General features: G+C 34.1%; 3 protein-coding genes across 3 annotated transcripts; all 3 read left to right on the top strand.

Annotated features, from left to right (window-relative positions):
- Positions 1–212: 212 nt before the first annotated feature.
- On the top strand, positions 213–3,705 carry LOC18009808 (probable disease resistance protein At1g61180). The gene is given in 3 exon segments (XM_006391976.2): positions 213–2,979; positions 3,444–3,523; positions 3,525–3,705. Coding segments are annotated over 3 exon segments (2,859 nt in total). The 5' UTR covers positions 213–320; the 3' UTR covers positions 3,645–3,705.
- A 1,086-nt stretch (positions 3,706–4,791) lies between these two features.
- LOC18009639 (probable disease resistance protein At1g61180) lies at positions 4,792–6,687 on the top strand. Its single transcript, XM_024157724.1, has 4 exons — positions 4,792–4,803; positions 5,345–5,588; positions 5,664–6,577; positions 6,655–6,687. The coding sequence occupies exons 1-4, from the start codon at positions 4,792–4,794 to the stop codon at positions 6,685–6,687; spliced, it is 1,203 nt and encodes a 400-aa protein (XP_024013492.1).
- Positions 6,688–11,036: 4,349 nt separating this feature from the next.
- Positions 11,037–12,290, top strand: LOC112087778 (probable disease resistance protein At1g61300). The gene is given in 4 exon segments (XM_024157716.1): positions 11,037–11,066; positions 11,068–11,329; positions 11,332–11,702; positions 12,177–12,290. Coding segments are annotated over 4 exon segments (777 nt in total).
- The last annotated feature ends 852 nt before the right edge of the window (positions 12,291–13,142 follow it).

The raw sequence follows: 13,142 nt of genomic DNA, 5'->3' as shown, positions 1-13,142 counted from the left end.
GTTTTTTTAAAACATAGTTGCATAATAATCCAAACTGGGCGATTAAATCATTGACCTTTGTATAATTTAAAACATAGTTGCATCTTAATAATGATAAGAGTTGGTAATTGACCTTTGAATTTTTCAAACATAATTGCATCTAAAGTAAACGACTAAACGTCCTTCGAAACAATGGCGGAAATTAAAACGCATAGTAGACTAAAATCTAACTAATCCTCTCTTCCTTCTTCAGAATTAGTTAAATGCTTTTCACATAAAACACTTCTTCATCTTTAGCTTTCGTTTGTTGCTTACTCAAAGTTTTCTCTCTTTCTATCACCATGGGGAATTGTGTGTCTTTCCAACTTTCCTGTGATCAAACGTTGAACCATATCGTCAGATGCTTATGTGGTAAGGGTTATATTCGAAACCTCAAGGAGAATCTCAGGGCTCTGAAGAGGGAAATGGATGATCTCAAGGCAATTGAAGCTGAGGTGAAGAACAAAGTGGCGAGAGAGGAGGCACAACATCAACAAAGGCTTGAAGCTGTCAAGGTATGGCTAACACGTGTCGAGAGCATCGATACACGGTTCAATGATCTGCTTAGTACTAGTCCTGTTGAGCTTAAGAAGTTGTGTCTCTGTGGTTTATGTTCAAAAAGTGTATGTTCGAGCTACAAATATGGGAAAAAGGTATTCTTGTTGCTGGAAGAGGTCCAGATTCTCAAATCAGAGGGTAATTCTAAAGAGGTTACTGAGCCGGGTTTGAGATCTGCAGTAGAAGAGAGGCCTACGGGGCCTACGATTGGTCAGGAAACAATGCTGGGAAAGGCATGGAATCGCCTTATGGAAGATGGAGTTGGAATCATGGGTTTGCACGGTATGGGAGGTGTAGGCAAGACTACCCTTTTCAAGAAAATCCACAATAAGTTCACTGAAGTGGCTGGTAGATTTGATGTTGTGATCTGGGTCGTGGTGTCTCAAGGTGCGACTATTTCAAAGCTTCAAGAAGATATTGCACAAAAGCTAAACCTTGGCGGAACGAACAAAAGTGAAGATGACAAGGCCGCTGATATACACAGAGTTTTAAAGAGGAAGAGATTTGTTCTGATGTTAGATGATATATGGGAGAAAGTGGATTTAGAAGCCATTGGAGTTCCGTTTCCGACCAGAGAAAATGGATGCAAAGTAGCATTCACCACTCGTTCTCGGGAAGTATGTGGGCGGATGGGAGATCATGAGCCGATGAAAGTCAACTGTTTGGAATGGACTGAAGCATGGGAATTGTTCAAAAGCAAGGTAGGAGACAATACATTAAGTAGAGATCCTGCCATTGTCGAGCTTGCCAAAAAGGTCGCTAAAGAATGTTGTGGTCTGCCACTAGCGCTTGTTGTCATTGGTGAGACAATGTCATCTCAAACTACGGTACAAGAATGGGAGCTTGCAGTCGATGTTTTGTCCAGATCAGCTGCAGAGTTTTCCGACATGGAAAACAAAATTCTTCCGATTCTGAAGTTCAGCTACGATAGCTTGGTGGGTGAAAATATCAAGTCGTGTTTCCTCTATTGTGCTCTGTTTCCTGAAGATTTTCCTATACATAAAGAAAATTTGATAGAATATTGGATATGTGAGGGATTCATTGGGGAACACCAATCTTATAAAAGGGCAGTGAATAAGGGTTATGAGGTACTTGGTACCCTTATCCGCGCAAATTTACTGACAGAACAGTCTAATAGAATTTTGAAACTAAGATGTGTTGTGAATCTTGTGATGCATGACGTGGTTCGCGAAATGGCTCTATGGATTGCATCCGACTTTGGGAAACAGAAAGAGACTTTTTTGGTTCAAGCAGGAGTCGGATTACACGAAATGCCAAAAGTCAAGGATTGGAGAGCTGTGAGAAGGATGTCTTTGATGAAGAATGAGCTTAAAAAGATAACCTGTGGTTCCAAGTGTTCTGAACTTACAACTCTGCTCCTCCAGAAGAATGAGTTGATGAATCTCTCAGGTAAATTCATCGGCTCTATGCAAAAGCTAGTTGTTTTGGATCTATCAGATAATCGCTATTTCCAAAAACTTCCTGAGCAGATATCGAAGCTGGCCTCCTTGCAGTATCTTAACTTGTCAAACACAAGTATAGAGCAACTGCCAGTTGGTTTCCAAGAGTTGAAAAAGCTAATTCATCTGGATTTGACTTATACAAACAGTCTTCGTAGTATCAGTGGGATATCAAAGCTGTCGAGTTTAAGAATTTTGAAACTAAGAAATTCTAAAGTTCATGGAGATGTTAGCTTGTTGAAGGAGCTGCAGCTCTTGGAGCATCTACAAGTTCTAGAGATAACGATCTCTACCGAGTTGGGTTTGAAGCATATATTAGGCGATCCAAGGTTGGCTAACTGCATCAGTCGTCTGGGTATTCAAGGTTTTAAAGAAAAGCCATTCAATATGTCATCGCTGTTGAGTATGGAGAATCTTCGTCTGCTCCAGGTGGATGGTAGTCATGTGTCGGCGATTGATACATATATTAAATGCAGAGGAAGCAAGACGAGTCCATGCTTTACCAACCTCTCCGCCGTGAATATGAGAAACTGCGATAGCATTAAGGATCTGACTTGGCTACTCTTTGCTCCAAATCTGACTTGGCTAGACATTTCACATTTAGGAGAAGTAGAAGAAATCATAAACAAAGAGAAAGCAACCAATCTTACAAGTACTACACCATTTCAGAAACTAGAATACTTATCCCTGAGAAATCTGCCTGAGCTGGAGAGTATCTACTGGAGTCCTCTCCCCTTTCCATCATTGCGGTACATATATGTAGGAAATTGTCCAAAGCTGAGAAAGCTTCCTTTAGATGCTACAAGTGTCCCACGACTTGACGGGTTTGAAATATCTATGGTTCCTCCAGAACAGAAAACTGAGCTTGAATGGGAGGATGAAGATACAAAAAAACGTTTCCTGCCATCGGTCATTTGGGTAATCATTTCTCTTATTCTCTTCCGCTTGAATAAATTAATTTATCTTACTGAGTTTCTGTCAAGTTTGCTCAAGGTTAGAATGAAGTGTGATCGTTTTATTTTAGTCTGATATGATCCATTTGCATCATGATACCCAACAAAACACAAATTGGGTCACAAAATTAGAAAATTATCTGCAAAATCATCAGACCTGTGTTTGTTGGATATTTACGAGGGGTCAATTTCAAAAGTTTAAATACATACGTGCATTGAGCTCTTCAAATGACTAAATCACAAACAGTATTTTCTTTCTTCTTCTTTTCCTTTCACATTCGTTAAGCAAGGCATATATAAAAATATTTAATAGAAACTGGTTAAAATTAGTATATTAATGGTGAGGCAGAATTTGCTGGATATTCCTAGCAGTCTTAGATGAATTTCTGAATATTCACTAACTTTGTTTATTTTATTTCTTCTTAACATATTCAGTATAGACTAACCACACCAGAAGCTGGATTGGGATTCCTCACAGTCAGAAACCAGAATCCACGCTTCTTCTTCTGCTTTCTCTTTCTTCCTCAAAGTGTGATGTGTTGTTCATTTGGATTGTATTATTGTTTTTTCTATGCATTCTTATCTCTCTCTCTCTGCAGTGTGTTGTGTTGTTCAATTGGATTTTCTATTTTCAATTTTCTATGTAATAAGTTAAGGCGGATTGCTTTTTTCTCAAGCTACATGTATTTATATAATCAACAGTTTTTATGCTTTTACGTGAAAGGAGATATCATAAAAGCATGTGATGCCTCTGAATTTACTGTGTATTTTGATTCCTCACTATCCAAAATCAAATTCCTCTACCTGTAGCTTTTTCTATTTCATCTTGAAGTGTATATGTGTTGTTAACAGGAGGAATCAAGATGAAAAGTTATATGATTTTGCTGAATCATGAAGATCCTGTTTATCAGACTCTCTAATTTAAACCCCCTAAACCTAATCTGAAGATGCTATGACTTCCATCTAATCCCAAACTATATCTAGTGGCTTTCTGATTTGGGGCAATAAGCTTAAGAGACAACTTCACTTAAGAAGACATGGAAAGAGTCTTCTTAATTTTAAGAGTTTTCACATTCCTTTCCTAATGGCTTCACCACATTAAGAACATTAAAACAAGAGCCCAAGAACAAATCTTCAGCAAAAAACAAATTCGCAAGCCTAATTTGATACGCTCAATTATTCACTGCCCACCGGTCTTGAACATTGAACATTGGTTCGTCATTTGAATTAGCTGCGTGTCCAGAAACTACAACAATCTTGTAGAGTAGATTCTGGCAAAACTCAATCTTCTTTCTTTTACGATACAAAGCAGACGGCGACTACATACAAAGCAGCGGTGCTGATAAGAACTGATACCGCTGAGTGTTGTCCATTTCCATATGACTCAATATAAGTTATTAAAAAAATTGAAAATTCAATGGACCAATGCTAACACAAAGCAAATAGCCGTTTGCAATTTGTAAGATTTGTTCGCATCAATAGCCTGGACCTGATCTCGGCCTACTCCATTTAGAAAATTCAAAATTGTAAACTAAATGTTTATTAGTCTTATACTGAAAAGTGAAGACAATACAATTTGAAGCTTAGCAAAGTAAGACCACCTACCTCCTCGGTGATATCCTATGGGATATTAGAGGAAAAGTGGGTTTAAAATTAATTGAAAAATGCATTTAATTATAAGGACTGATTTAGTTTGATATATGAATTTTTTGAAGTACTAAAATGTCAATAACAAATGAAAAGTTGTATTATTACTTTAATCTACATTGAACCATTTATGATATTTGGTTATTTGCTAGACAATGCTTGATTGTGTTAGAAATGACAAATGGTTTTTTATTTATTTGTGTTTGTTTATTTTCTTTTTTGGTATATAAAATGAATATGTATTTTAATTTGTTTTATATTATTGGGTTGTATCATATGTTTTTAGTTTATATCTCATTCATTTTGATTATACTACTAAGCAATTATTAAATTATTATTTAAAAAGAAATTTACTACCATTTCGAATAAATCTATCAAATCCTAAACTAAATTTACCATTAAATAAACAAATACCACTATTCAAGCAAACAAATCTACAAATATTTTTTTTGATAAACAAATCTCCATTTCCGTGCTAGTAACTCACTCCACTTCCATCATATTATTTATCTTTTGATCCACCATTCGTCGTCAATAACCTACTAGAGAAGAAGATAAATACATAAAATCCAAAATAAATCTATCATTATATCAAAAATAAATCTACTGTATACTAAACCTATACAAAAATAAATCTTTCATCATTTGACAATAAATCTACCACTACTAGGAAAATAAATCTACCATTAATGAAAATCTACGAATAAGTCTATCATCATTGACATAGTCCGCGAAATGGCTCTATGGATTGCATCTGACTTTGGAAAACCGAAAGAAATTTGTGTTGTGCAAGCGCGAGTCGGATTACGTGAGACACCAAAAGTTGAAGATTGGAGACCTGTGAGAATTTTATCATTAATGTGTAATGCGATAGAAGAGATTAGTTGCTGTTCCAAGTGTTCTGAACTTACAACTATGTTTTTCCAGGATAATAAATTGAAGAGTCTCTCAAGTGAATTCATCCTTTCTATGCAAAAACTACTTGTTTTGGATTTATCCGGTAATAATAACTTCAATTAACTTCCAGAGCAGATATCAGAGCTGACCTCCTTACAGTATCTTGACTTGTCGAATACAAGTATAGAGCAACTGCCTGTTGGTTTCCAAGAGTTGAAAAAGCTAATCCAGCTAAATTTGACTTCTACACACAGACTTCGGAGTATCAGTGAGATATCAAAGGTTTCGAGTTTAAGAATTTTGAAACTACTAAAGTCCAATGTTCATGGAGATGTTAGCTCAGTGAAGGAGCTACAGATCTTGGAGCATCTACAAGTTCTAACCATAACGATATCTACGGAATTGGGTTTGGAGCAAATATTAGGGGATCAAAAGTTGGCGAACTGCATCAATGGTCTGTGTATTCAATCTTTTTATAAAAAGCCATTGAATATGTCATTGCTGGTGAGTATGAAGAATCTTCGTATGCTCTGGCTGGAAAATAGTCATATCTCGGAGATTAATACAAAATGCAGAGAAGGCGGGACGGACTTGTCAGATCTAGACAATCCGACAAGTCCATGCTTTACAAACCTCTTGTTTGTGCATATCTATGGCTGTATTGGCTTTAAGGATATGACTTGGCTATTGTTTGCTCCAAATCTTGTCTACCTACAAATTGAATATTCAAACGAAGTGGAAGAAATAATAAACAAAGAGAAAGCAAACAATCTTACAGGTATTACACCATTTCAGAAACTTGAATTCTTATCGCTGACAAGTTTGCCTAAGCTGGAGAGTATCTATTGGAGTCCTCTCCCCTTTCCATCATTGTGGCACACAAGCGTACTAGAGTGTCCAAATCTGAGAAAGCTTCCCTTTGATGCTACAAGTGTCCCACGACTTGCCCGGTTTACAATAGATATGGGTCATGGACAAGAGATAACTGAGCTTGAATGGGAGGACGAAGATACCAAAAACCGTTTATTGCCTTTAATCCATCTGGTAATCAGTTCTCTTAATACCCTTCCGCTTTGGTTTTTATTTTTTTCATCTCTGAGTTTTTTTCATGTTTGCTATAGGTTAGCTTGAAGTATTCACCCTTATTAGACTGATACTCTCCATTTGCATCATGATATACCCGACAAACACAAATTGGACAACATGATAAAAAAAAAATATTAGAAAAGTCATGCATGTGTTCGGTGGATTAGTTTCATTATTTCAAAATGTAAAAACATATGTGTATTGATCTCTTCAAAGGATCAAATCACAAACAATTTCTTCTTCTTTTCCTTCCACATCTGGGTTTCTTGTTCAGCAAGAAATAAATGGGAGGTTAGAAATATTAAAAGAAAACGACTAAAAGTAGTTCAGATTCTTAAGATTTATATATACTCAATATGCTTGTGCCTCTCAATTTCAATGAGCCCCGCAAGTGTCACTCACTAACTTTTGTTTCTTTTTTTTCATCGTTTGTTGCTTTAGGTCTACTAAACATCCTTCACTATGCATAAGGATTCGGCACTAAGAACAGAATCTACGCATCTTCGTCTTCTGTCTTTGATCTTGTAGTGTGATGTGTTCATTTTGGATATCATTACTGATTCGTATCCTTCTGCAGTGTTTTGTGTTGTTCACTTGGATTATGTTTTTCATTTTCCTATTGTATCAACTTAAGACGGATTGCGTCCTTCTCAAACTAAAGCAAATCAAATAGTTTTATGTTTTTGCGTATGTAAAAGGGGATCTTCAGAGTATTATTGTTTGATGTGTGATGTGTTGTTCATATGGATTGTATTATCCTATTATTGTTTTTCCTTTGCATTCTTATCTCTCTGCAAGTGTGTTGTGACGCCACTTGGATTAGGTATTTCATTCTCCTATTGTATAACTTAAGACGGGTTGCTTCCTTGTCAAACTAAAACCAATTCAAATTGTTTTATGCTTTTGTATCCTTTGCATTCTTATCTCTCTGCAAGTGTACTGTTTTGTTTTGTTGTTCTCGTAGGGGTTTGCTTTTGTATATGTAGGGGTCTTGACGTCTTGTTCCCTTGTTTTAGCTCGTTATCTAGCTTTTCCTTCGCTTTTCACTTTTTTGTTTTGTTTTTTAACTCTTTGATCAACGGGTTTATTTTCATTGAGCAGGGATTTGAATGCCAACAGTATTTGTATAACCAGTTTAAATTAATGGGATACATGTAAAGTTAATGAAGAGTTGTAATTTGTTTTTCACAAATTTTCATAATCCAAAGTCAATGATTGTCGGTGGAAATTTGAAATCTTTTATATTATTATTTGAGAAAAACACTTTAAAAATAACATTTGTCATATGTAATATTAACAATTTTGCTATGCTCTCAATTTTTTTTGGAAAAAAAAGACTTATATTACTAGAATAATTATAATTAATTCCATTCATATTAATTTGATTAAAAAATCAAATATATCTTATTAAACTAATCATTAAAAGTAATTTTTTAAAAAATCTTTCTTTCTTTGATTAGACACACAAAAACTAGTAAATAATTTCAAAGCATATGTATTAGCCAATCAAATAGAATCAAAAATATCTGAAATTTAATTATATCATATTAATTATTTTCTTATATTCAATCCTTATTCAATTATATAATAAGAATTATTTTTAAATCATTATATATTTTTTTATTTCTTTGTTTACTTTTTTCTGAATTAATTATCACATCAAACATATAAAAATTTAATATTTTTATGCATATGCGATAATTTGAATTTGAAAAAACAAAACAAAATAAATTACTAAAATTTTTATTCAATAAAATATATCGATTTTTCAGTTAAACTATTAACTATATAATTACATTCATATTTAAAACAAAAGCAGTCGACAAAAAAAAGAAAAACAAAAGCAATATGAAAATCAATAATAAAATCTTATAGTTCTATTATATATTTGTAATTGTAATACTAATACAAAATCATATCATTACTCATCATAATATTATTAACATACATATAAAATCAATTAAATTATTTATATTTTAAATCAATTAAATCATGTTTAGTAATATTTTATAGATACTTCACGGTTCACGCGGCGCATGAGACGAAAACTATTTGCTTATAATTGAAAAATATTTAACTAAAACTATGCATTCAATATTTTTATCGATTATTTTCTGATTTTTTATACTTTTGGAAAAATCATTGTAGTTTAACCATTTAAAAAAAAATATTCAAGACAAAAACAAAAATCTATCTTGCAAAAATATCAGTTATAAGTTTTTCAAATATAATGCAGATGAAATTTGGTTGTTACCTAATATAGTTATCAAACATATTTTATATTTTTTCTGTTTATTACTGATTATTTTTTAAAAAATCAAAATTTTTGAAAATCTATATAACATAATTGGAATCCCTACGATTAGCCTCTATATAAGAAGAAATGTCTTCTATTTTACTCATCATTTTTTAAAAGGTAGCATTTTTGAACTAATTATAATCTTTGTTTCCAAAATTTATTTTTTTCCAACTCAATCTCTGATTAAAATTTTTTTGGAGAATATTTAAAAAAAAAGGTGAATATTATAAGACTTTGCAAAAAAAAAAACAAAATGAAGTTGTTGTTGGTCTAACAATCGAGAATGTTGTAATCGACTCTAAAGTTAATTATTTATTTTATTTAGTTTTATCATTTCTATTATTTATGCTAAGAGAGGTTATTGGAATTTGGATTTATAAAGGCTAGGCTTGTACCTGCGCATACGCGCGAGTTTTGTTTTACATAATATTTTTAAAAATAATTTGTGTTGATATATATATATATATATATATATATGTAGTTAATTATAAAAATATGGTAATTTGCTTGATTGTTTGGTATTTGTTTTTTTTTTATTAAAATCTTTATCAAACAAATAACTTTTTTTAAGGATTGAAAGTAGGGTAAGTAAGAAAATTATTCTACTATTCTAGAAATCATAAACATAATATGAGTAAAAAGACGGAGATAAAAGTGTCGCGAAGAACAAATAACTCATGAGCCTTCTTAAACAACCCATCATGCCTCTTAGAGAAGGTAACTTGCCTGCTATTCACATTCTAGAACCTCTTTATAACGATTTTTCCACATCTCATCTTAATTTGAATATTGCATAGAACACAATATGAGAAAAAGTTTAATCTTTATTCCGTCTTCAAATCCCCAAAATTGGCAAACAAATAAAAGAGAGATTGAGCCACTGTGAGACAAGGAATATGAGATAAAATAGAGGGGGAAGAAGATGAAATAAAAGCATTAAAAGATGGGAGATGTGTCCTCCTTACAAAGGCTGACGTGGCGCATAGATAGAGCTGGATCACCTTAAATCATATGACAGATTTTGGTTGATTTAAAAAGTAATAAGATTAGTCAAATCTTCAAGAGTTTTGTTAGATTTGTAAAATTTGAAGAGAGTGTTGTGGATTTAAAACAATTTACAAAATAATTTTACTATGACAGATTTTAAGAATTCAATAGATATAGATAGTATTTTAAAAATCTTGATTTATGAGTTGAATTGTAAAGAATTTTTATCCCAATAACACTAGCTTTTAATATAATTATAAAATCATTAAAATATAAACTTTTTGAAGAACAATGAATTTTGATTAGATTATAAAAATCATCAAACCAATAACAATGGATTTTTAAAGAATGTTATAATCTATTTACGAATAATAGTGGAATCGATTAAGAATGTACAAATCTACAAACCAGTAACCATATAATCTATTAAGAATTGGGTGTCAAATTTTTCTTGTGATGGAGCAGTAAATGGTATCTTTAGATGCTTACTTGGTAAAGGTTATATCCTAAACCTCAAGAAGAACTTTTCAGAGGGAAATGGAAGATCTCAAAGCATTTCAACAACAGGTGAAAAACAGAGTTGCATTAGAGGAGACACAACATCGAAAAAGGCTTGACCTACTAGAGTGATGAGAGTTTAGAATTGGAAGAATTGTAATGTATATTGACTCTCATAATTATAATGAATAGAGTAGATACATATTTATACCATAGATCTTTTCTAAAGAAGATAGATACAAATCTCTATAATATCTAAATAATAATATACACAATATTAACAATAATATCTAGAATCTTCTAGATTCTTCTATATTGTAACTGTGTCGAGAGCATCCATACACGAGTAACTGAACTGCTCAGTACTAGTACTATTCAGCTTCCAAAGTTGTGTCTCTGCGGTTTATGCTCAAAAAGTGTATTCTCAAGCTATTTGGGAAAAATGTATTCTTGTTGTTGGATGAAGTTAAGATTCTCAAATTGGAAGGTGATTTTAAAGAGGTATCTGAGCCGCTTACAAGATCTGTAGTGGAAGTCAGGCCTTCAGGGCCTACGATTGGCCTAGAAATAATGCTTGAAGTGGCATGGAATCGTCTTATGAAAGATGGAGTCGGAATCATGGGCCTGCACAGTATGGGTGGTGTTGAAAAAACTACACTTTTCAAAAAAAATTCACAATAAGTTCGGTGAAATGGCTGGTGGGTGTCAAGTTATCATCTGGGTCGTGGTATCTCAAGGCACAAATATTTCAAAGCTTCAAGAAGATATTGCACAAAAGCTACACCTTTGCGACGGCGAGTGTACGAACAAAAACGAAGGTGACAAGGCCGCTGATATAACTAGAGTTTTAAAAGGGAAGCGATTTGTTCTGATGCTAGATCATATATGGGAGAAAGTTGATTTAGAAGCTATTGGTGTTCCGTTTCCCACAATGGATGCACAGTAGCTTTCACCACTCGTTCTCTCGAAGTGTGTAAGCGGATGGGGGATCATGAACCAATGCAAGTCAACTGTCTGGAAAAACATATAGCATGGGAATTGTTTGAAAAAATGGTCGGTGGCAATACTTTGAAAAGTGATCCTGAAATTGTCGAGCTCGCAAGAAAGGTTGCTGAAAGTTGTTGTGGTCTGCCACTAGCGCTAATTGCCATCGGTGAGACAATGTCATATCAAACTACGGTACAAGAATGGGAGCTTGCAGTCGATGTCTTGACCAGATCCGCTGCAGAGTTTTCCGACATGGAAAACAAAATTCTTCTAATTCTGAAGTACAGCTATGATAGCTTGGTGGGTGAACACATCTGTTGAATTATGGTCTAAGTTTCAATTCTGGTATAACGGCTAGATTAATGTTTGGGTTTAGACTGGTTAGTCATCTTAGTTGGTTATCAAGTATTGGTCCAATTAAGAGGATATAATTTGGTTCTGGTTAATATCCGGTTTTGTTGTAAGCCTCTTGTATATAAAAAGGATTAGGATCTAGCCGTTAGCACAGTTGTAACAAACCTTATCGTCTTCTTTCTCGCGAGCTCTCGGTTCTTGGAGACTTGTGATTTTTTCGTGTTAGTGGAATTGCCGTCTCGAGATCTGGCCCCAGAGACGTAGCCTTCATCTAGGAGGTGAACTTTGGGTAATCAAATCGTGTGCTCTGTGTTCTTCGTCTTTCTCTCGTTTATACTCATGCGAATCTTCAGAGAGAGAGAGAGAGAGAGTTCAATAGAGTGAGAGTTTGTCGTTGCTTGAGCTCAATCAGTACGATTACGTTTCAACAACATCAAGTCGTATTTCCTCTATTGTGCTTTGTCAAAAGATTTTCAAATAAGTAAAGAAGAATTGATAGAGTACTGGATGTGCGAGGGATTCATCGGGGGAACACAAATCTTATAAAAGGGCAATGAATAAGGGTTATGTGGTACTTGATACCCTTATCCACTCAAATTTACTGACAGAGTCTAATAGTAGAAGAGGTGTTGTGATGCATGACGTGGTTCGCGAAATGGCTCTATGGACTGCATCCAAGACTTTTTTTGGTTCAAGATGTCAAAGTAATTTTCCGAAGTGATTTATTCATCAGCCTAAATGCACATATATATACAAGTACATTAGTCAATCTTGACTTAGAAACTAGCAATGTAAGACAAATTACTCTAATAATTCTAATAAATAAAGGCGCAATAAGCCTAATAGCTCCTAATATCTCTTAATACCCTCCCTCAAGTTGGAGCATGAAGATCTCGAATGTCTAACTTGCACAAAATTCCTTTGAACGGACGTCCTCCAAGTGCTTTAGTGAAGATATCCGCCAGCTGTTGAGTAGTAGAAACATGTTGGGTCTGAACAATTCCAGCTTGTATATCGTCTCGAATGAAATGACAATCAATCTCCACATGTTTTGTTCTCTCATGAAACACAGGATTAGCTGCAATATGAAGCGCAGACTGACTGTCATAATATAAATCCATTGGACCAGAATGTGCAATACCCATCGTTAACAACACACTCTTTAACCACTTCAACTCCTTCAATGCCAAAACCATAGCTCGATACTCTGCTTCAGTTGAAGAGCATGATACAACATCTTGCTTTTTTGACTTCTATGACACAGGAGAATTTCCCAATTTTATCAACTATCCACTCAAAGATCTCCTCGTGATTGGACATCCAGCCCAATCTGAATCACACCAAGCTGTAAGATGAAAATTACAATCAGATTTCAACAAAATCCCCATTCCCGGGCAC

This window comes from Eutrema salsugineum, unplaced genomic scaffold (assembly GCF_000478725.1).
Source record: "Eutrema salsugineum unplaced genomic scaffold, Eutsalg1_0 scaffold_8, whole genome shotgun sequence".
NCBI classification, from domain to species: Eukaryota; Viridiplantae; Streptophyta; class Magnoliopsida; order Brassicales; family Brassicaceae; genus Eutrema; species Eutrema salsugineum.
This window is presented reverse-complemented; position numbering and strand designations above follow the sequence as displayed.